The sequence below is a fragment of the Chrysemys picta genome, chromosome 6 (genome assembly GCF_011386835.1).
Source record: "Chrysemys picta bellii isolate R12L10 chromosome 6, ASM1138683v2, whole genome shotgun sequence".
In the NCBI taxonomy this organism is placed as follows: domain Eukaryota; kingdom Metazoa; phylum Chordata; order Testudines; family Emydidae; genus Chrysemys; species Chrysemys picta.
In genome coordinates this window covers 91423989-91447101 of record NC_088796.1, presented here as the reverse complement: position 1 = coordinate 91447101, position 23113 = coordinate 91423989, and the positions used below count along the sequence as shown (strand labels likewise).

General features: G+C 42.7%; 2 protein-coding genes across 14 annotated transcripts in view; both read right to left on the bottom strand.

Moving 5' to 3' along the window:
* Positions 1-804: 804 nt before the first annotated feature.
* LOC135972420 (myb/SANT-like DNA-binding domain-containing protein 2) lies at positions 805-2596 on the bottom strand. The gene is made up of 2 exons (XM_065550434.1): positions 1925-2596; positions 805-1373 (listed from the first exon to the last, which is right to left on the bottom strand). Exons 1-2 carry the CDS (start codon positions 2463-2465, stop codon positions 904-906), a joined length of 1011 nt encoding a protein of 336 aa, XP_065406506.1. The 5' UTR covers positions 2466-2596; the 3' UTR covers positions 805-903.
* Positions 2597-5032: 2436 nt separating this feature from the next.
* Positions 5033-23113, bottom strand: part of SPATA6L (spermatogenesis associated 6 like) — a 43590-nt gene continuing 25509 nt past the window's right edge. For 8 of the 13 annotated variants that reach the window (XM_065550432.1, XM_065550433.1, XM_065550429.1 and 5 more), the window contains 6 exons: positions 22059-22170; positions 19296-19339; positions 16451-16644; positions 11480-11573; positions 9237-9353; positions 5033-5584 (listed from right to left, as the gene is read on the bottom strand). In XM_065550432.1, the coding sequence (XP_065406504.1) occupies positions 9255-9353; positions 11480-11573; positions 16451-16644; positions 19296-19339; positions 22059-22170 (543 nt within the window). In that variant the 3' untranslated portion in view covers positions 5033-5584; positions 9237-9254. Of the gene's footprint in view, positions 5585-5917; positions 5975-9236; positions 9354-11479; positions 11574-16450; positions 16645-19295; positions 19340-22058; positions 22171-23113 lie in introns of those variants that run through there. The other 5 variants (XR_010588870.1, XR_010588869.1, XM_065550430.1 and 2 more) reach the window with 4 other exon arrangements.

Sequence of the window (23113 nt, the reverse complement as noted above, 5' to 3'; positions counted from 1 at the left end):
ACCCATATCCCTATCTTGTCACCGGAGCACCAAGCCACCGACTACGTAAACCGCAAGGGGTACTTTTCAATGCTGCTGCAAGCCCTGGTGGATCACAAGGGACGTTTCACCAACATCAACGTGGGATGGCCGGGAAAGGTACATGATGCTCGCGTCTTCAGGAACTCTGCTCTGTTTCGAAAGCTGGAGGAAGGGACTTTCTTCCCGGACCAGAAAGTGACCATTGGGGATGTTGAAATGCCTATCGTGATCCTTGGGGACCCAGCCTACCCCTTAATGCCATGGCTCATGAAGCCGTACACAGGCAGCCTGGACAGGAGTCAGGACCTGTTCAACTACAGGCTGAGCAAGTGCCGAATGGTGGTGGAATGTGCATTTGGACGTTTAAAAGCGCGCTGGCGCAGCTTACTGACTCGCTCAGACCTCAGCGAAAAGAATATCCCCATTGTTATTGCTGCTTGCTGTGCGCTCCACAATATCTGTGAGAGTAAGGGGGAGACCTTTATGGCGGGGTGGGAGGTTGAGGCAACTCGCCTGGCCGCTGATTACGCGCAGCCAGACACCAGGGCGGTTAGAGGAGCACAGCAGGGCGCGGTGCGCATCAGAGAAGCTTTGAAAACGAGTTTTGTGACTGGCCAGGCTACTGTGTGAAACTTCTGTTTGTTTCTCCTTGATGAACCCTCCAAACCCCCCCCCCCGACCCGGTTCACTCTACTTCCCTGTAAACCAACCACCCCACCCCACCCTCCCCTCCCCTCCCGCTTGCAGAGGCAATAAAGTCATTGTTTTTTCACATTCATGCATTCTTTATTAGTTCCTTACAGAGGTAGGGGGATAATTGCCAAGGTAGCTGGGATGGGTGGGGGAGGAGGGATGGAAAAGGACATACTGCATTTTAAAACTTTAACTCTTATTGAAGCCCAGCCTTCTGATGCTTGGGCGATCATCTGGGGTGGAGTGACTGGGTGGACGGAGGCCCCCCCACCGTGTTCTTGGGCGTCTGGGTGAGGAGGCTATGGAACTTGGGGAGGAGGGCTGTTGGTTACACAGGGGCTGTAGCGGCGGTCTCTGCTCCTGCTGCCTTTCCTGCAACTCAACCATACGCTCGAGCATATCACTTTGATGCTCCAGCAGACGGAGCATTGCCTCTTGCCGTCTGTCTGCAAGCTGACGCCACCTATCGTCTTCAGCCCGCCACCTCTCCTCTCGTTCATGTTGGGCTTTTCTCATCTCCGACATTGACTGCCTCCACGCATTCTGCTGTGCTCTATCAGTGTGGGAGGACATCTGCAGCTCCGTGAACATCTCGTCCCTCGTCTTACGTTTTCTCTTTCTAATGTTCACGAGCCTCTGCGAAGGAGAAACATTTGCAGCTGGTGGAGGAGAAGGGAGAGGTGGTTAAAAAAGACACATTTTAGGGAACAATGGGTACACTCTTTCATTACAAGGTCGCATATTTCGGCTTGCAGGCAGCCATCGTAGGCCACAGTGTTTTGGCTTTTTTAACCTTCTTAACATGCGGGAAAGGTTGCAAACAGCAGCGCATTTCCCATATCAAGGATGAATTGGGTTGTCCATTTAAAATGGGGTTTCAATGTAAAAGGAGGGGGCTGCGGTTTCCCGGTTAACATGCGGCACAAACACAAGTAAACCACCCCCCCACACACACACACACACACATGATTCTCTGGGATGATCACTTCACCCCTCCCCCCCACCGCGTGGTTAACAGCGGGGAACATTTCTGGTCAGAATAGCAGGAACGGGCGCCTCTGAATGTCCCCCTTAATAAAATCACCCCATTTCAACCAGGAGAGCTTTCTGGAGATGTCCCTGGAGGATTTCCGCTCCATCCCCATACACGTTAACAGACTTGCTTGCTTTTTTTTGTAATGTTTACAAATATTTACAAAGTTACACTCACCAGAGGTCTCCTGTGTGCCCTGAGGGTCTTGGGTGAGTTCGGGGGTTACTGGTTCCAGGTCCAGGGTCACAAACATATCCTGGCTGTTGGGGAAACCGGTTTCTCCGCTTCCTTGCTGCTGTGAGCTACCTACAGTACCTCCATCGTCATCTTCCTCGTTCCCCGAACCGTCTTCCCTGTGTGTTTCTCCAGTGAGAGAGTCATAGCACACGGTTGGGGTAGTGGTGGCTGCACCCCCTAGGATTGCATGCAGCTCTGCGTAGTAGCGGCAAGTTTGCGGCTCTGCCCCGGACCTTCCGTTTGCTTCTCTGGCTTTGTGGTAGGCTTGCCGTAGCTCCTTAATTTTCACGCGGCACTGCTGTGTGTCCCTGTTATGGCCTCGGTCCTTCATGGCCTTGGAGATCTTTTCTAATACTTTTCCATTTCTTTTACTGCTACGGAGTTCAGCTATCACTGCTTCATCTCCCCATATGGCGAGCAGATCTCGTACCTCCCGTTCGGTCCATGCTGGAGCTCTTTTGCGATCCTGGGAGGACTCCATGACGGTTACCTGTGCTGATGAGCTCTGCGTGGTCACCTGTGCTCTCCACGCTGGGCAAACAGGAAATGAAATTCAAACCTTCGCAGGTCTTTTCCTGTCTACCTGGTCAGTGCATCTGAGTTGAGAGCGCTGTCCAGAGCGGTCACAATGAAGCACTGTGGGATAGCTCCCGGAGGCCAATAACGTCGAATTCCGTCCACACTACCCCAATTCCGACCCGCAAAGGCCGGTTTTATCGCTAATCCCCTCGTCGGAGGTGGTGTAAAGAAACCGGTTTAAAGGGCCCTTTAAGTCGAAAGAAAGGGCCTCGTTGTGTGGACGTGTCCAGGCTTAATTCGGTTTAACGCTGCTAAAGTCGACCTAAACCCGTAGTGTAGACCAGGCCTCAGACTAACACGGCTACCCCTCTGTTACTTTACAGTATTGCAGACTCCCATTCAGATGACTGGGAAACTGAAAATGGTCTTTTTCTGTATTTATTTATTCTGTTCTCATGTCTGGATGGTGTCATTTGCCCTTTACCATCTCTTTGTCAGTCTGTGGTTTAAAACGCTTACACAAACCCATGGGGCTGATAGACTGAAGCCAAAGGGAGCCAGCAGTCGAGGGCAATAGAGCTGGTTTCCAGAGACAAGACAAGGCAGTTCATATTACGACTCTGAAAAGGCCAGATCTCACCAACAAAAGTGGGCTTCTTGATAAGGTTAAATTATTATCTGAAATGGGGTGTTGTTCTAATGGAATATTACATAACATGGATTTTGTTATAGAACAGACTCCCGACTGGGCTCAGTTCATTCTCTCCTTCCTATACAAAGCGGAGCTTACAGCCTATGGATCCTACGTACAGCTATAGAATAACCAGACTCGCTGAATTCAGTGAGGCTATCTGCATGAAATGCAGGCTACTAAATGTTCACATTGGAAAGTCTGCCATCATCTTTAGCAGACTAACTAAAAGAGCAAGGAACAACTCAAAGCTTACCATTAAGACCAAAATGCTAGTGTACCAAGCTTGCGTCCTCAGCACCCTCGTGTATGGTGGGGAAACATGGACAACTTATGCTCATCAGGAGAAAAGGTTAAACAGTTTCCACTTACGTTGTTTACGCCACATAATCAACACCAAATGGAAGGATAAAGTCACCAACACAGAGGTTCTTCAAAGGGCAAATTTACCAAGAGTGACAGCCCTGCTCAAGCAAAGACGACTGCACTGGCTGGGCCATCTGAGTAGGTTGGAAGACGGACGTATACCCAAGGACATGCTATACAGGGAGCTATCAGAGGGAACAAGAATAACAGGAAGTCCCAAGCTTCGTTATAAGACACATGCAAGCGAGATATGAAGGAATCTGGAATTGATCCTGACCAACGGGAAATCTTGGCAAGTGATCGTAACAAGTGGCGTCATCGTCTCCATCAGGGTATCGAAGTCCAGACAGGAGCTGGCTCCTACAGCTTGAAGAGAAAAGAGCCAGTAGGAAGCAAGGAGCTCCCAACCAAGATACATACATTTGCAATAACTGCCAAAGATCATGCAAATTATGGACTATTCAGTCACATGAGACATTGCAAACTATCTACATCATAGGCTGCAATTCCCACCGTCTCTCGCAGATGAAAGGATGCCAACAACCAACCACCTGCATGAGTATAGAATAATAGAATATCAGGGTTGGACGGGATCTCAGGAGGTCATCTAAATTTATGGAGATATCCCATCTCCTAGAACTGGAAGGGACCTTGAAAGGTCATCAAGTCCAGCCCCCTGCCTTCACTAGCAGGACCAAGTACTGATTTTGCCCCAGATCCCTAAGTGGCTCCCTCAAGGATTGAACTCACAACCCTGGGTTTAGCAGGCCAATGCTCAAACCACTGAGCTATCCCTCCCCCCTAGACCAACCCCCTGTTCAAAGCAGGACCAATCCCCAGATTTTTGCCCCAGATCCCTAAATGGCCCCCTCAAGGATTGAACTCACAACCCTGGGTTTAGCAGGCCAATGCTCAAACCACTGGGGTTAGCTGGAGGTCAGACTAGATGATCATGACGGTCCCTTCCCTTAAAGTCTATGAGTCTATGAGGACAGTTGGACTCACAGTCTTTAGTTAGGCTCTCATCCTGCAAAGAAAGAGCTTGTGCTTAGCTTTACGAACTGTGAGCAGTCCCATTCACCGCATAAAGCTAACCATATGCATAGATCTTGGTAGGATCAAGGCATTGGAAGGGAAGATGCCACTGTTTTCATTCTCACTCTCTCCAATGCATTTTAGTGGGGCTATAGCAGAACCTCTAGTTTCACTCCAAAGATCTCTTATAATTCCTTTCCAACATTTGCATCTATGACTTTCTCTGATTTCTCTGTATCCTCTGTGGGGTTTTTGTACTTGGCAAGCCTCTGACAATAATACTCTTGTATTAATATGAATAATAACTTAGCATAACACCATATATGGTGCTTCACCAGACAAGCCTACAGTTAAACATGCAGAAAAAGGTTCTAGATGCTATCTTCATAATTTTATTACAAATTCAATTTAAATAAAATTTATTTTATATAATGCAATTATTTGAAATATTTTATTAAAAGAAATGTTTCAAGAAAGGATACACATTTAACACAGGTTCATTTTAACTGGTTGTCTGAAAAAATGTATGTCATACAGTAATTCAGTATTCAAAGGGTCTTGTTTCCTCTCTATACAAGTGCACCAACGAGAATGATGTGCATATATTGAGAAGAGAACTGACTTCTGAAAAAAGCAACTCATTCTAGATAGTCATTTCTAATGCTGGAACAGTCACAGGTAAGGTAATTCCAAATGTGATACTTGCAGAAAATTCTGCCAACAACCAAAGCCCAAAGATCTGCAGCACCATTATTATTATTTTTAGTCCTTAATAAGCTAATAGATGTACACTCATATGAAAATGATATCTGAGCCACACACTGCAATCATTTAATCAGCCGTGCTTATCCAGCACAATACAGAGTCTCACTTTAAGAAAGAAATTAGACATAACACCACACAGAAAATGAACCCCCGATCAACTCTGAGATGGAGACGTCCGTCTCAACTCTTCAAATTGGAGTCCAGCAGTTGTTGAGTTGTCTCTGCTAAAGGAGTTAGAGTGTATATTACAAAATAGCTCCAAGAATTTTTGTTTAAAAAAATCATTTTTGAAGTCTGTTTTACAGGCAAGTAGTTTTTTAGGTAATTGTAAATTGTAATCTCAGAGAAATAAGATTTTGAAAAACTATTTTAAGTTACAGGACACAAAATTAAGTCCTCTTAATGTACTTATTAATTCACCTCCAGTTAACAATGTTTCCCAAACAAAGAGAGCCTAATCCTGCACTCCTAACTTGGGCAAAACTCCCACCCAATCTAATGTGACTTTTGCCTGCAGGATTTGGACCAGGATTATTATGCTTTTGTGCAGATCTTACCTTGCTTCCGAAGAAGGGGATTCAATCACTCTGTGGCACCACCCCAATTCTCTGTTTCTGCGGTAAGCCACATATGGAGAAGGGCAGATGGGACAGGGTGCTATGCACATTATCCCCTTCAAAACTGCACAGAGTCAATTGAAAAGGTAAGAGAGCCTAAGGCTTTATTACTTTTTCTGTAGCTTGCTTTTGTGCCATTGACCCCAAAATCCCTGGAAGGGATGTTCAAGAGGGAGTGGCCTGGGAAGGAAACCCTGTTAAAGAGCCTCCATTACAGCTGTACTGCCAAGGAGCTTGCTAGGGCACCCAGGGCCCTGGAATCAGTGTGGGGGCACAGGGTCTATGAATAGACCATCCTGGCTTCCTATGTATCAACTCTTAGGAGTTCTGGGGCTGAACCCTCTGCACACACTGTGCCCATCCTATCTCCCCCAAAATGATCTGGGGAAACCTCCCAGTCTCTCTGGCTTCCACGAATCTTCCATGGAAATGATCGATTTGGCCTATAGTAATTACCACCAGGCCTGTCACGAGGATTTTCTGTTGTAAAATGTAATTACTATGCAATTAAGTACATGAAATTTACCACCTAAGTACTCGCTATATAACCAATATATACGTAAACATAAAGACAGCTTACAGAATATTTGCTGTTGTTAAACCAGACATTTAGGAGGCCTATTGCAATTAGTCGATATTTCAAGTGCCTAAGAGCTCCCTCAGCCCTTCGATTTTAAGTCAGAACTTGTAATTCTACCAGCCAAAATAAGTCTTTAGTGCAACTTTACATTTCTCAAGCAGAAGCTGTTACTTGCACTATCAGTGCTCTGTGAAACTTCTCACTGAGAAAAGCACCTCTAAGCCATGTACAGCCTCGGAGATGGATTCCTGTTAAAAATGAGATGGATTTAAATAAGCTATAGGAGAATTTGGTTAGGGTGGAGACTGCATAGTTCGTTAATCCATAAACCAGATACAGCATAATCAGTAGCAGTGCAAGCGTCACCACAAAGCTCCCCCATATGACTCAAATTTGACCTAGAGGAAACACTTGTAGATTGTAAGAGAGCTGTTCAGTTTCCATGCCCATTCAGCCTTTAGCCTCTTAGTTCAGGAAATAAGAAAACCAGTTATTGTCATCTGTGAAAATTACATTTTAAATTATACTTGGCATTTCAGAGACAGTTATAAGCAGCATCCGGTTCAAGAGTGTCATCAGTTGTGACAGCAGCCGTACAGAACAGGATCTACATAACTTTTCTTAAAGTCACTGCACATCTTGAAGAGAATGTAGTGCTAGGCAGAGGCGCAACTGCACGACTAGAACCCATGTTCCTCTATAAATAATCACATAGGCTAAATCAATGCAAATTAAGCAAGTAGGGAATTTCCACCTTTCTTGCCATCCTTTATGTTCACCCTAATCTTGCCAGCACTGGTGGCTGCTCACGCGGATGCCAGGTATAGCAAAGGAGAAAGAACTACAGGGGCTGCTGTCTGCAATTCTACCATGTTAGGAGGTGATCTTATCTGATGTCATAAGCTAAGAGTGAGACCTTCTCAATATTTGGACGAGAGACCCCCAGCAATGCCCTTATTGCAGCAGGAAGTAGTGCCGGTGAAAAGTGGTGCAGTAAGTGAGGCCTTACTGAACATATGTCCTTGTATAGTGTTGGGGACACTGTGCTATGGGAGAGGACACCTTTCAAATGAGACATGAAAGATGGGTCCTGGCTGCAGGGTGGTCATCAAAGATACTCTGGCTCCTTTTGCAAGAATGTGATTGTTGTTAATCCTGGTGTCCCAATCAAATTCCCGTTTGAATTACAATAAAACCCTGATTATCCAAAACCTAGTTAAGTAAAACAAGGAGGGTGAGGTAATATCTTTTATTGGACCAATTTTGTTATCCAAAGTTTGGAACTATCTGTTTTGTTGTATTGCATCCTCAGCTGCAGAGGAAGGTGGAGAAAGGTGCTCCCTAAGGGCTTGTCTAAATGAATACTTCCTGCAATAGCTTTTCTGCAGTAGCTGCTTCAGGCTTGTCCCCCTTGTAGGTAAGCCCTCAATTATACGTGTGCCACTCAACTAAAGTTAACAGAGTTGAATTTGTGCATGATTAACTGAGAGCAGAATTTTGCCCAGTTTTCCATTAATAAAAAATGTTAATATCCCATCAAAATGAGTGACATTTAGGTAAAAAAAAAAAAGCAAGCATGTGATGGAGAAGAAAATATTTAACATACTCTTTAGGGATATGCTGACAGGTGTGTTTACTCACAGGATTTGTCCTTTAAAATCCAAATGAACTAAATCACTTTGGGCCAAATTCTGAAATCCTTAATTGGGCAAAGCTCCCCTGGACTTAAATGGGATTTCACTCAATGTAAGCAGGATAGAATCTGGCCCTTCATTTGCTGGCTGAGAAATGAAACCACAGACTGCTGTTTCACACAGAGTCAATGGATCAAAAATTAAGTCTCCAGTGAAGAAAAATGTTTGAGAAATAGAAACATATTAAAGTGTGGTTATGGTCAGAAAAGGGGCTGTGTACAAATGCCATCTTCTTACTCATCAAATCTGCTCCCTGTATGTATCTTGAGCCATGTCACCATACACTAGAGACCTCAGTAATTTTTTCTAATTATTTCCTAATTCCTAATTATTAATAGTTGACCAGTTTTTTACTCCTGCTAATAATGTAGAGGTAACACATCTGAGGAAGACTGAGCTGGATTCTGTTCTCTCTTATAACAGTGGCTGAGATTTGCAAAAGAGCCTAAGATTGTTAGGCACCCAAATCCCACTGAAATTCAATGGAAGTTGGGCACCTTAACTTGCCTAGACCCCTTTGAAAAACCTAACGAGAACTGTTAAACGAAGTTCCAGCTACAGAATCTTTGCTGCCAGTGCTGATGTACTAACCAGAAAGAACCTAGCATGGTTTTCAGATCCCACTATGATGTTTGCAGCATTGGCAATTGGTAAAAAAAAAGAAAGAGAGAGAGAAAAATGTTTTTCATGTAAACTAATGAAATGGTATCCTAGAGAGATGGCAAACAAGGAAATCCATGATGCCACTTTTAGAGTCACTTTTTTGAGTATAATGGTTCTTAAAGTGACTGGGAGTTTAAGAACACAAAAAATATAGCTTATTTTGGCAATTACAAGTAAATTGCAGTTGTATAGTCAGGAAATAGGGCTGCTTAGCATACTTTTACAACAGATTTTCCTGCAGGAATACAAAAATTTATAAAGTTCCTGGATCCGAAATAATCCCAGTAAATCTAAAAGTGAAGAGAAGCATTTAGGCACTTACCTTTCTGATGACAACTACTTAGTAATATCTTTGCTCCAGTGAATCATCCTGAGGGGAACTCCTCAAAGAGATGGACCTTCTTTCAAGGACATCATCAATTTCAGAATCAGTGGCTCCCTGAAAAAGCCTGTCCGATTAATTTCATTGTTCATCTTCATAAGCACTGTTAATGTCCTTAGCCAAAAGCAAACCTATCAGCTGTTTCCAGGGGAGTTAAAACAACGTATTACTATAAGTTCGGGGCAATAAATCTAGGAGATTGTGCTCTATATTTCCCAGCATTGTTGGCTGGAATCATGTCAGTGAGATAGCAGCAAGTAACACCAGCTTCCGTAAACTCACTGAAACGATGCCTCCATCTAGAAGTTTTTGAAATCACGCAACAAGAACAGTTCCTGGTTGATACAAGGCATAACCTGAAAATAATGGGATGAGCAGAGACAAAATGACTGCAAAAGTTTTATGAGCAGAAAATAGCTGAGGGTACATGAGTACTTTGAATGTAGGGTTCCAAAGTGGCAGTGTGGCTCAGTGGACTGAAAGGGAAGTTCTCCTCTAAGCTCTGTCATTGATTTACTGTGTGGCAAGTCACTTAAATGTTCAGGCTCAAAGTCATCTCTGGTGTAACTACTCTAAAGTAGATGGAGTTGTAGCAGGGATTAATGTGGAACTGGGAAGTGGATTTGCGCACTAGAGAGTATAAATGTTGGCTCTGTTTGACTTCATGATAAACATCTTTCTAAGTGGAGTCAAGGTCAGTTACACTGAATGGCACTATAGCTACGTCTACACTACACACCATTTTTGGCAGCATGTGGTGTACATGTAACTACACACCACATTGAAAAGAACACCACATCCACACTCTGATGTGCAGCTCCATGTGTCAGTGAAAGGTTCTGGCAGAGGCAAGGCAGTGGGGAAAGGCTTCAGCAGTGGGGCAGCAACAGGACTCTACTCTGCTAAAAATAGCAAGTGTAGAAGGAGAGGCAAAGCTTGGACATGTAGAGAGCCATGTAGAGTATGTAACTCACATGCATACCCACACCCTTCAGATGCGCCTTTACTCTCCTCACCTAAGCCATGCTTCACTGTTTACACCGCTACTTATACCTATGCTAGAATATACATGGGATGTACACTACAGGCCGCCAAAAGAAGCATGCAGGGCAGATGCACCCTTTGTGACGTCAGGGTGTGACAGCAACTGTTTTAATTTTAAGATCCAGAGTTCTTAAATATCCCAGTGAAATGAAAAGCTTGATCCTGCAACCCTTATTCATGCAAGTTCTCCCGTTGACTTCTATCATCCTGTTATGAGGTTAGTATTTATTATTATTAACCCCATTTTACAGATGAGTAAAGGGACACTGAGAGAACCAGTTTCACTCCTTGTGTAACTTCAGTGGGGATATTCCTATTAGTAAGGGTCAGATAGTTGGCCTGGGGAGCGGGCATCATGGTTCAGATATACATCCTTTCTCTTTTAGTATCAATTAAATGTATTCTGTGCATTTGTTAACTTAGAAATAAGCCAACAGTGTGGAATGCTTTGAGTAGCTCTGAACATGTAGGTATTTGTGCAAGGCAGCCACGGTAAAGCAGGACTGTGAATTGCCAATCACTCCCTTAGATCTATTTAAAATTGCATGGGATACTAGGCTAGATCCAGGAACGCTGGATCCCCACATTAGCAAAGAGATAGCTGTCAATAATGGCATCCAGCTGGCCACTGTGCAGGTTAGGCTCATACATGAACACAAGTACAGTGGCTCACTCCTCAAGATAGTTCAGAGTGCTATTCATATGGACTAGCTGCAGAAAACGTATCAAAAAAGCCTTTCTGCTTCAGCAACTGTACTGAAACCATTTCCTTTTGTTCATTCATCTCTCCATGCTTTAGGGTGTGTGGGTTCCAACATTATTACACCTCTTTTTATCCTAAGTCACCCTGACATTCTCAATCCCTTCTCTGTTACAGCCATGGACACCACTGCTGCATTCGTGTTGTATACAGAAGTGGTGGTGAATACCAATGAGACAATACTTAGTTCAGACCTAGCCAGACATTTTTGGGTGAATACTCTGGATGCTGAAAACCCAACTGGAACATTTATATTATATGTATGGGGGCAGTGGGAGACTGAGTGGACAAAGAAACCTATAACCTGGGAAGGGCAGATAATTAGGTGACACTGTCATATCGGCACCAGCTGCTCTCGAGTTGTAATATTAATACTCACAAAGGAAAGTCTCTGCTTTGCCTGGTTTGAGGTTAGGAGATTCTGCACTCTCTTGTGGATCTTTTCCCAACTGAAATGAGGATTGGAGTATAACCTGCAAAAATGTATCAAAACAGTTACATCCCAAATTCTCCTCTGCCATAAAGCCTTTTTTTTTTTGCCAAGTACCTTATTCATAATGTCCTTTTTCACACACTGACCCATTAAATGTGGAGCTGATAGGTATAACCAGTTCAAGAAAAAGCAAGAGCGTTTCAAGAGGTGTTTGGCCCTCTTGAAACACAAAATATACCTCTACCCCGAAATAATGCGACCCGATATAACACAAATTCGGATATAAAGTGGTAAAGCAGCGCTCTAGGGGGGAGGGGCTGTGCACTCCGGCGGATCAAAGCAAGTTCGATATAACGCGGTTTCACCTATGACGCGGTAAGATTTTTTGGCTCCCGAGGACAGCGTTATATCGGGGTTCAGGTGTATGTCATGTCATTGAGAATATGATGCACTATTTAAAGGACGCACTTAAAATGGGACTCAGCAATCTTTTGACTGTGTTCTTCTTACATGGATGTGTTAGTACTGTACAAATGAAGAGAAGAGGAGAACCTGACGTATTCTAATAATGTATCTTAACAGATATTAGTGGCCAAGGCCACTGTTCAGTAAGGCATGTGAGTAGTTCCATTGACTTCAACTCACATATTTAAAGTTAGACACCTATTTAAGTGTCCTGCTGATCTAAAGCACAACAGGTATTTTCTTCCTTCTTCTCCTTCTTTCCCTTTTCTGATCTTTCACCCTATCTTTGCCCTTCTGTATCTTTATGAACCTTTTCCTCTCTCATTTTCATCTCCCTCACACTCATTATTCTCAAACATGCAATAGTTTTACCGGCGGCTGGTTTCTCACAGACCACCCACCTACCCCTTCACGCTATTTTTCTTTTATTCTGCCATTTCCTTCAGCTTTTTATTATCTCCATTCATCTCTCGCTCACTCACCCTCTCTCCCTGCTCACATTTGGTGATACTTACTGCTCATTCCCATTCCTTCACTTGAATTATGTTTCATTTTCCTTTTGCTGATATTTTCTCCTTTCTCCCCCACACCAGGTTCCCCACCTCATTCTTCCCCTCATGCTCTCCCCATTTTTCCTAACTTTTTCCCCGTCTCCTCAAATATTTTCCTTTTCCCTGCCATTCTCTTTCTCTCCCCTTTGATGCTGTCTTCTGCTCTCTTGCACCATCCCTCCTCCCCCCGCTACATACAGCAAAACAATCCAAAGAAGTCTTCCCCTTCCCTGTTGGCAGCATTCCCTCCCCTGCACAGAGTGTCGTCAATCAACTATAACATCTTTAAAAGGCTGCATTATAGATGGTTCTGCCGTGTAACTAAATGCACAAATTAACGTTATCACTGAAGCCTCCAGGCAATTTGGACATTCGGTTTAAGTCATGCCTAATACGTTCTGCAGTGCAGGATTTGTACTCTCTTGGGCAGGACCAGTGCATTGATAACAAGCAGGAAATGAATAAGCAAAATAAAATTTGCAGGCAATGTCACCTGCTGGTTAGAACAAAAGGCCAAACCTCTGGGTTCCAGCCTGCTCTGCCACTCCCTTACTTTCAGGTGAAGACACTTAACCACTGTATGCCTCAGGTCCCCACTTGGTAAAATGGCCTAATGCTGTTTTCCTAACTCACAGAAGAGGTGTGAGGATTAATCAATGTGCATTAACATTATTGAGAAGTAGTGCAGCTACACCTGCTTTGATTATTATAAGCAAAGGCAAGACTGCTCCTTTATTCCTTGGGAGATAAAGTCCAGGATAAAGATGATTTTTTCTTTTGTCCAAAAGCTCATGTTAAAGTAAATGAACATGAAAAGCACCACAATGATTCTTTTTATAGTCAATAAACATCAGCCGCCAAGGAACAACACGTAGTCGTCAACAAAGTGCAGCGCTCAGCACCATACTTCCATTATCCGCAGCAATTCAGAGAGTAACTATGCTTTGCAACTCCAGTAAAAGAAAACAGTATTTTACAGAGCTGATCCGCAAAGTGCAGAGCCAACATATTGTTTGCAGGGCTGCACATAATGATAATGAACAGAAAGAATCCAGTTCTTTAAGTGCAGTCCAGGTGATCTCCAATGTTAATCTGATATCATTGTCTCAGTTTAGCCCTGCAGTATATTGCACCACAAAACTATCTCCACAAGCTGCCATTTCATAAGTTGCCACACAACTTTCCAACAACAACAACAAAAAACACCCTTAGGTTTAATGAGTTAAACTGTTCAAAATCCTATTCTGAAAAAGCTGCCTAATTCGTTTGTTTGCTCACAGAGATAACCAATCTTGATAAAGCTCCGACACAAACCACACGTGTACCAATAACGTTCACACTGCTGTGTATAAAAAAAACAAGTTTTCAAAACACAGTCTCTACACACACAATTTTTTTTTTTTTTTGGCACATTAGTATTTGCAAGTGATTTCCTAATGGAAGCTCTGTCTCCATGTGCAAAATGGGCATAAAATACATTTAAATTGGATTTGAACATATAAATGACGTCACTTGACACATCCAAGAGATCATGCACACACAAAAATCACATGGGCTGGCAACTGTGTGCACAAAAAGAGGCCACTTTGAAAATTTGGCCCCACAAGTTCATCTTACCCTTGTGGCCATAATCAAGAGTTACATGCGAGATTTGGAGATTTGGACTTTGCTGAATTGGTCAAGACCGCTTCTTCCGCAGAACAATCATGCTACTATATCTGTGAAATAAGGGGCTGTCATTTTTCTAAGTTAAATTATTTTAGTAATTTAGTCTACCCAGAAAGAGAGGCTAGGATAGGTGGCTTGAACAGAGAACTGGTCATGCCAGAAAACCATTAGAGCAGCATAAAGGAAGGAACGCTCTTTATTAAAGAAATAGCATGTAAAAGGATGCTTTATTAATCAGAAAATACCACAGCTACTTTTGTACCTGTTGGGTTGCATAAGTAAAGGAATTGGATACTTAACTTTTTGAACTTTAGGCATCTGAATATGAAAGTTTAGTCCTAATCGCCCATTTGTATTATAGTTAAAATTGTTTGAGCACCTAATCACAACGCTTTGCAATACAATTTGTCCCATCTACACAGACAAACATATTAGAGGAACCCTCTTACAACACTATGTTTTTCTGTTCTTGATGATCCCTTGAAGATAAAGAGTCACCAGTGCTTTATTTTCACCTGGCATGCAATGGAGGGAAATTTAGCCAAATTAAGCCATCCTAAGTCTGAGGCTAGTCAGCGCCTCTTTTTTCACACAGAAGCACCTATTTTCCCATCCATTACACAGACCTGTAAATGGAACATTATCTTTCTGGACTCTTCAGCCTACATACTACATAGAACCCAGCAGTTAGAGAATCAGTACAAACTGGACAAGGAATAATCAGCAACAAGCCATTCCTAACAATGACCCTGATCCAGCAAAGCACTTAAGCATGTGCTTAACTATAAGCATATGAGTATTCCCAGTGACTTTATTGTAGCAAAACTGGGACTACTCACATGCTTAAGTTAACTAAATGCTTAAGTGCTTTGCTGGATTGATGCCTAATGGGAAAATGATTTAAAAGTTATTTTGATTGATATCCAAAATACTCTGTGTATGGAGGGTTGCGGGGGGATGGGAGGAAGGTGGGATTAACGATTATTCTGAAAGACCCAAGCAGAGCACAACTGTTCCTTAGATTTTCAGATCTTGGGGCAGGGACTGTCTTTTTGTTCTGTGTTTGTACAGCGCCTAGCACAACAGGGTTCTGGTTCAATACAAATAAACAAACAATAATATATGTTCTTGACAATTTTTCTCAGAAAAAAGACCATTTTTTCTGTCCTGTTAAGTTTCCCATGTGCACTCTAAAGCGTAGAGCTTTTTCCATTTCTTCTGCAAAACATACTGAACTAGTTCCAGCCTCCCCCGAGGCAACATGTGGCTGCCAACAAACTGTTCTAACCTCTGACCTGCATGTTCTGCAATGCAGGACCAATGGACACCAGAGAAATTATTCTTCTTGTACTTTTGGCAACAAATTTCCCCATTCAGCCGAGGCAATCAACAGCCCTTAACATATTTCAGGGTGATAGGCGGACTGAACTCAGCAATGATATCAGCCTTAACTTCTATCAGGTTAAAGTAAGCCTCAGTCTGTATTTATAGATAGATACATTAAAGGAAGATTGAAAAGATTGGGACTGTTCAGTTTTAAAAGTCAAATATCCTGGGACATGATACGGATAAAGATTAATGAATGGTGCAGAGAAGATAAATCCTAGCTCTTCTTTCTCACAATATAAGAACAAGGTGGGCAGTCAGTGAAGCTTAAAGGCAACCGATTTAAAGCTGATGAAAGGAAATACATTTGTGGTCTGTTTTTCACACAATGGATCAGTTGTGTGTGGAACTAATTGCTACTAGATATTATTGCGGCCAAGAGCGCATTTTTATGGCTAATAAGAACATCCAGTTACATAAGGTATGATTTTCTTTACAGTACATAAGCCTCACCTATCAGAACATAAGCCATTAACCATTAATTAACTGGGGTTAGGAAGAAACTTCTTCTATGAATGTATTTTTCCCCAATTGTTCACAATGGGATTCTTGTACCTTCCTCTCAAGCATCTGGTATTAGTCACTGTCAGAGACAGGATACAATAAACTAGAAGAACCACTGGTTTGTTGCTGTACTGCTATTCCTATGTTCCCATGTACGTTCGCACAGGTCTATATCTTTTAATAATCACTGAGTACTGTCAAAATGATCCACAGAAACATATCTGAGAGTCACAAACTCGACACCCTTAGAAAGTAGCTTGGATGTTTTTGGTCATTCAACATCACTGCTCCTACTTACAGTATCATGTCACTCAATTACAGATTTTTATACAGGATCAATAACCTGTGTTGCAGAGGAGAGGGACTCCGAACAGGACTAGGTGATCTGTAATGTGGGGAGGTGGCAAATGACGCTGTGCGGTGAAATGTCAAATCTCCTAGAGTAGGAGAACTGCCTGGGTAATTTACAAGTTCATCTGTTTCAAGAGATGATGAATCATGTTCAGATGTGGCCTGTTCATCCGGTTCCCTGATAACCTGTGGAACAAAGAAACATTTTTCTTTAGTTAGAAAGGACACAGGGAGGAGGGCAAGTGGGGGGGGGGGGAGAGAGACGGAGGAGACAGTCTACAGTATTTTGTTGCATTGGGGGTGTGGAATATCAGGCTGAAGTTGAAAACTCATAATGCCATATGTATAAATGGACTGTTTTAAGTATGAGCAAACCCCAAATCTGGGCAGGTAAATGGGAACACTTCAAAAATCTGGGCCAAACAGAAGCTCTTATTAGTTGTGAGCCTCATTTTCTAATAATAAGCAGAATCAATCACACTGCTGGACAGCTAACCATTAATCACTCACAAAAGCTAATAAAAGTCAACATTTCAGCCAGTCAGAAACAAGCTTATTTGTGAAAGTGTAGCGTAGCGTAGGAACAGATAAGCAAGCTATTTCTACTGTAATGCTCTAAACCCTAATTGTGCTGTATTAAAATGAAGCTCCTTCCCACAGTCAGTCATCTTGACTTTTGATGTTGCAAGGGACTAAGTAGAAAAACAACACAAAGAAGGACAGTGAAAAAGGCCTATAAAAAACCTGCACCTGCCAGTTGGGAGTTTTTTGGAATATTGACTTCAAGGTGCTTGTGATAGGACAACAAATAGGTCTGTCTACAGAGCTTATAATTAAATACAGGGCCAGAGCTTGTGCAACAATGTCACTCAAAGCAAACATCTCCATTCTCTCAGGCCCTGAAGCAGTCCCACTTTGGATACTGCTCTTCAGTTCTCTGGCTAAAACCCAACAGAAACCTTGCAGAATCCAAACCTGTTGCAATGTGGTGTGTCAAATTCTGTCCCAGCTATACCTATCTAACCCACCTCTCTGGAGTTAATGACATTGCTGGGTAAAAAGGAGAGCAGAATTTGGCACACTTTCTTTAGAAGAGCCACCTGGGGCAAAAGTACCTCATTCCATTGTTTGCCACAAAAATATACCTGTAAGATACTTTCCCATTTACTGTTCAAATCAGTCAGTGATGAAGCAGTGTAACACAGTTCAACAAGAGACAGGGTGACTTCCAAATGAGCTCACTCATCAGATATTCTGCTATGGAGAAAGACTCAGGGGCACTGTAAAAGGACGAGACTTTTACTTCACTCGTAATGCAGCACAAGCACAATGGAATTTGGTCCAAACTCACCCCATCCCTGGTATTTGCATTTAGTCTTAACTAATGCAAGGGCTAAGGCAAATCTTAGCCCGAGCTCCTTCCTGAGCAGCCTATGCTTCAGGATCCTCCCCGTAATAGCTCTGGTCAACCCATGTGACTCTCTCTTGGCTCAGAGAACTCCTCTTTAGCCTTTTACATTCCTGAGGTCAAGCTAATGAGCTCCTCCTAGCCTAGCCACCAGGGCGAGTCAGCTCAAATCGCTTTGCTCCCCTGCACATGGTCCTGTGTGCTGACACCTGGTCATAGATGCTGATGGATAAGCCAGTCTCTGATCACAATCTTTTTTATTCTATGGGTGGACTGTAGTGCCAGGAACTAACTCTGATAGTGCTATCTTGATTAAGCCAGGTAAGTGTGGTGCAACTTTCCATAGTACACCTCAATCCTGATCCAAAATACCCATATCTATTTCAACCCCATACATCCCTTTTGAGCCAAGACTCCTGACTGTGCCAAAATCAGAAAAAAAATATAATCACAATTGGCGCTAACACATCTACTACAGTGGCCAATGATTGAATGGCAATGGAGAATGGACAACCTTTTTCCTCCAATGTGGTCTTAGATTTTGGCACATTGGTAGGATTTAAATATTTCAAAGTGAATTTAGTACTGGTGAAAGGTGGTAGATTGAGAGCACCGGAGATGGAGATGTGTATTGCAGAACAGTAATGCAAACCCTCCGATGCTATCCTATCGATGTGCCTCAACCCAGATGTGTAGAGACCATGTAGAAGTAAGATAGCTCACATTTATTTCTTGGCCTTTCTGCTAAAGTTGCTGAGAAGGATATCAATCAGAGCGGCGGTGGATTTTTTTATGTGAATACCAGTCCAAACTGAGACTATTAACTAATTTCACAGAGACATACAGTAGCTTACCAAACAGCTGTCAGATAGAGTAATGACTTCCTGTTAATACTGCTCTGAGATTGAATTGAAGTGATGATTTCAGGGCAAATGGCGCCATATTCCATTATTAAAACTGTATGTTTGTCTAGGCCATGATTTCTATTATAATAGATTTCCATGTAGGTTTGTCACAGCCTTAATATCTAAAGTCATGGGTCTTTGTCACCCTGGCCAGATCTCTAGTGAGCTAGATTCTTCTAAGGAGCTTTACAAATTTGGCTCTGTAGATGTCCAGTATAATGAAGTATGGGTAACTGGCCTGATTTTTAAATGGTTTCAACCTATTTTTAATGGAAAAATAAAGAATTTTTGCTGAAAACAATGTGACCTGTAACTTTTTGACATTGTGTTCTACAAATTTGTGAGGTTTTTTCCACCCCATAACCAGAGCAGAGCTTTTCTCATAATTTCTCATTACAGATAACCAGACTTAGCCATTACTATCCCCTGAGCCATCAACTGCCCTCATTTAATTCTCTTTTTAAAATATGTAGATTAAACTACTAACAGACGAGATATAATTTTACAGTTATTTTTTAAATTACCTTAACTGAGGAATTTGATGCTTCACAGCTATCAAAAGATAAAGCTAAAAGAAAAAAGACATTTCAATGGCTGATTATTAACATTTACTCTTACATTACTACTTTCACTGTTCATCAACATATTAGCATTGAACTCAAAACGTAATCACAAGATGACTAAAAATGTTCCTTGTAGAGTATAGGAATATAAGAGCTGCCATACTGGGTCAGACCATCGTGCCCGGTACCCTGTCTTTGACAGTGGCCAGTACCAGAGCTTCAGGGGGAGCGCAGAGGGGCATGGATCAGTGTTCATGTCGCACTCCCCATCAGTACCCAGCCTGGGCCAGGGAAACCAATGATCCTACCAGCAGACCAAATTTGGTGATGAATCCTGGTCACGTGCCACTTGAGGCATGTTGCACATACACTAAGAAGAAGGGGGAGTGTACACAACAGAGCAATTATGGAGTGATCCACACCTGTCTTGCACACCCGACTTCTGGTAGTCAGAGGTTTAGGGTCATACCAAGCATGGTGTTACATCCCTGACCATCTTGGTTTAATAGCCACAGATGGACCTATCCTCCATGAACTTATCCAGTTCTTTTCTGAATCCAATTATACTTCTTGCCATCACAACATCCCAAAGCAACAAATTCCACAGTTTAGCTGTGTGTTGTGTGAAAAAGTACTTCATTTTGTTTGCATTAAACCTGCTGCCTATTAATTTCATTGGGTGACCTCTGGTTCCTGTATTGTGGTAAAGGAGAAACAACACTTCTCTATTTACTTTTTTCACACCAGTCATATTTTTATAGACCTCTATCATATCCCCCCTTAGTCATCTTTTCTAAGATGAGTAGCCCTAATCTTTTTAGTCAGTCCTTATAGGGAAGCCATTCCATACCCTTGATCATCTTTGTGACCCTTCTCGGAACCTTTTCCAGTTTCACTATATCCTTTTTGAGATGGGTCAATCAGAACTGGACACAGTATTCAAGGTGGCATTATGGTATTTTCTGGCTTATTTTCTATCCCTTCTTTAATAGTTCCTAACATACTGTCAGCCTTTTTGACTATCACTGCGCACTGAACGGAAGTTTTCAGAGAACCACCCATGGGTGACTCCGAGATCTCTTTCTTGGGTGGGTGGGAATAGCTAATTTAGAATCCATCACTATATTTGTATAGTTGGGATTATTTTTTTCCAATATGCATTACTTTGCACTTATCAATGTTGAATTTCATCTGCCATTTTGTTGTCCAATCACCCATTTTTGTGAGATCCCTCTGTAACTCACTGCCACTTACAATTTCTACAGCCTGATGTAACAGTCATAATTTAAAACCTCCCATTGGTCAAAGGAATTGCAACAGATGACCTAGTCTCTTTAGACCACCAACTGCAGAAGTAATACATAGTGCAGTGATTCTCAACCAGGGATCCAGGGACCCCTGAGAGGCTGCGAGCAGGTTTCAGGGGGTCTGCCAAAATAAAGCAGAAAGCAGGGCCGGCATTAGATTCGCTAGATCCCAGAGCGGAAAGCTGAAGCCCGAGTCCTGTCGCCTGGTGCTGAAGCCAAAGCCCAAGCAACTTAGCTTCATGAGACCCCCTGTGGCGTGGGGCCCCAGGCAATTACCCTGTTTGCTACTCGCTAACACCAGCTCTGGCTTTTTATCTACTGGATATGAAGAAAATCAGATGGGTGGTGGAGTTTTTATAGCATGTTGGGGGGGGCCTCAGAAAGAAAAAGATTGAGAACCCCTGACAGTGGATATGTTGAGGTTAATTCAAATGACCAAGAAACTGAAATATTATGGTCCAGATTCTCTCCTTCGCCAACATCCGTTTGACACAGAGAGGAGGAACTGTCAGGATCAGGGAGGGGGATCTGAATGTCAGACTCTGTTGTCTCCATCTTGTGAATTATTACTAATGAGAAAGTCTCTTCAGGCACTGAAGTTTTGCCAGGTGAAATGCACTGGAGGATCATGTCCTCAGTCCTACCTGTGCTGGCTCTGCAGGGCTAACAGGAGCAAAGAGAACTATAATCATAGCATTGTTAATAAATGCAACAGATATGAGTCTAACTACCTTAAAGGAAATACATGAGTAAGAAGGTGGCATTTTTACAAAGTCACTTTTCCGAGTAGAAGTGACTATTTGAAGAACTTCCTCTTTGAGTATATGACTTTCTTTCTTTTCCTAGTGTCCTGATTACTTGACGAATATTCAGCTTGTGACAAGGATCAGAACAAAGAATACAAAAAATTATATATCTTCATGGCCTCAGGGGGCCTGATCCAAAGCACATTGAAGGCAATGGGAGTATTTCTACTAACTTCAATGGCCTTTGGACAAGTCCCTTAGAGAAAAGACTTCCTGACGGAGGTAGCACACAACAATGGAGAAGAGGAGGTAATGTTGGTCTGTGGACAACAACTCTTTCCTTCAAAAGAGCATGCTACTAAACAAGAGAGAAATCAGCTCCCACGCTAAACTGTCATGTAGTATTGATGCATACTGTAAAACAGCAGCCATGTTCCTCTATCCCAGCAATGGCTGCAATTCAGCGGTGAGCATATTTTTGCATTTCAGGCCAGATTCTGCCACCCTTACTCACTCCAAGTAGTGCTTCAATTCTCAAACAGCCCCTTTGAAATGGGAGTGGAAGAATGCAGGCCATAGTTTTCAAACACCTTCAGAATTAGGATAAATGGTGCTATTACTTCTTTAATTAGCATCATTTTATTTTTTATTAAAAACAAATTATAAAGTACCTCGTTTCAATTGAAATTCAAGCGAATTCTTTGCTGAGCTCACATTTTGTTTTGGATTTCGATAAAGTAACTGTGACGAAGATTTTTCACCAAATGGGTTAGAACTGTCTACCTGAAATGAAAGAGATATGGTATGAGGTAATATCTTCTATTGGACCAACCTCTGTTGGTGGAAGGGACAAGCTTTCGAGCTTCACAGAGTTCTTCTTCAGGTCTGGAGAAGGTTTCCAGGGGCCCAAGCTAAATACAAGGTGGGACTGATTGCTAGGTTTATACATGTTGTAGGAGACCACTTAAAATGAAGTGGGCAATTAACACTTCGGCAGAAGTAGGCCAATCGAGGGTTATTAGGCAGCAGGATATGTCACAAACAGTTGTCATGGACCCAGGGCCGGCTCCAGGCACCAGCCCACCAAGCTTGTGCTTGGGGCGGCACCTGGAGGGGGGCGGCGCGGCGCTCCGGCCCCCGGGGAGAGCGGAGCCCCCGCCAGGGCTCACCGCCCTCCTCCCAGGGCTCCGGCCACCCTCCCCCCGGCCGCCAGGGGGGGGCGGCCGGCGGCTTTTTTGCCTGGGGCAGCAAAAAAGCCAGAGCCAGCCCTGCATGGACCATAAAACCAGTGTCTCTACTCATATATTCAGTGTGTGACAACAATCAGAAACACTGCAAACAACTATCTAAAATGAAGGAATAATATGAAGCTGCATTTTTTATTCTGTGAAAACTAGGTCTGGACATGAACATATTTGCAGCTGCTTACAGCCTATAAAGAAAAGAATAAAAAAATATTGTTTCTTCCCTTCCCTCCATTTCTTTCTTTCACAACTACAAAAATATACAAAAGAGGCAAACGATATACACAGCACAGTGCAGACATTTCAGCAAAACCACCTAGTTTAAAAAACACTGGGATTCTGACATCACTGATGTTTTCAGAATAAGGAAATGACCAGTATGTAGACACCATCTTGTTATAAAAAAAGGTAGTGGCTGTGGCACTAGAACATTGAGTTTTCTTTTAAATCTGTGGTTAGGACAGTTTTGAAAAATGCTTTCA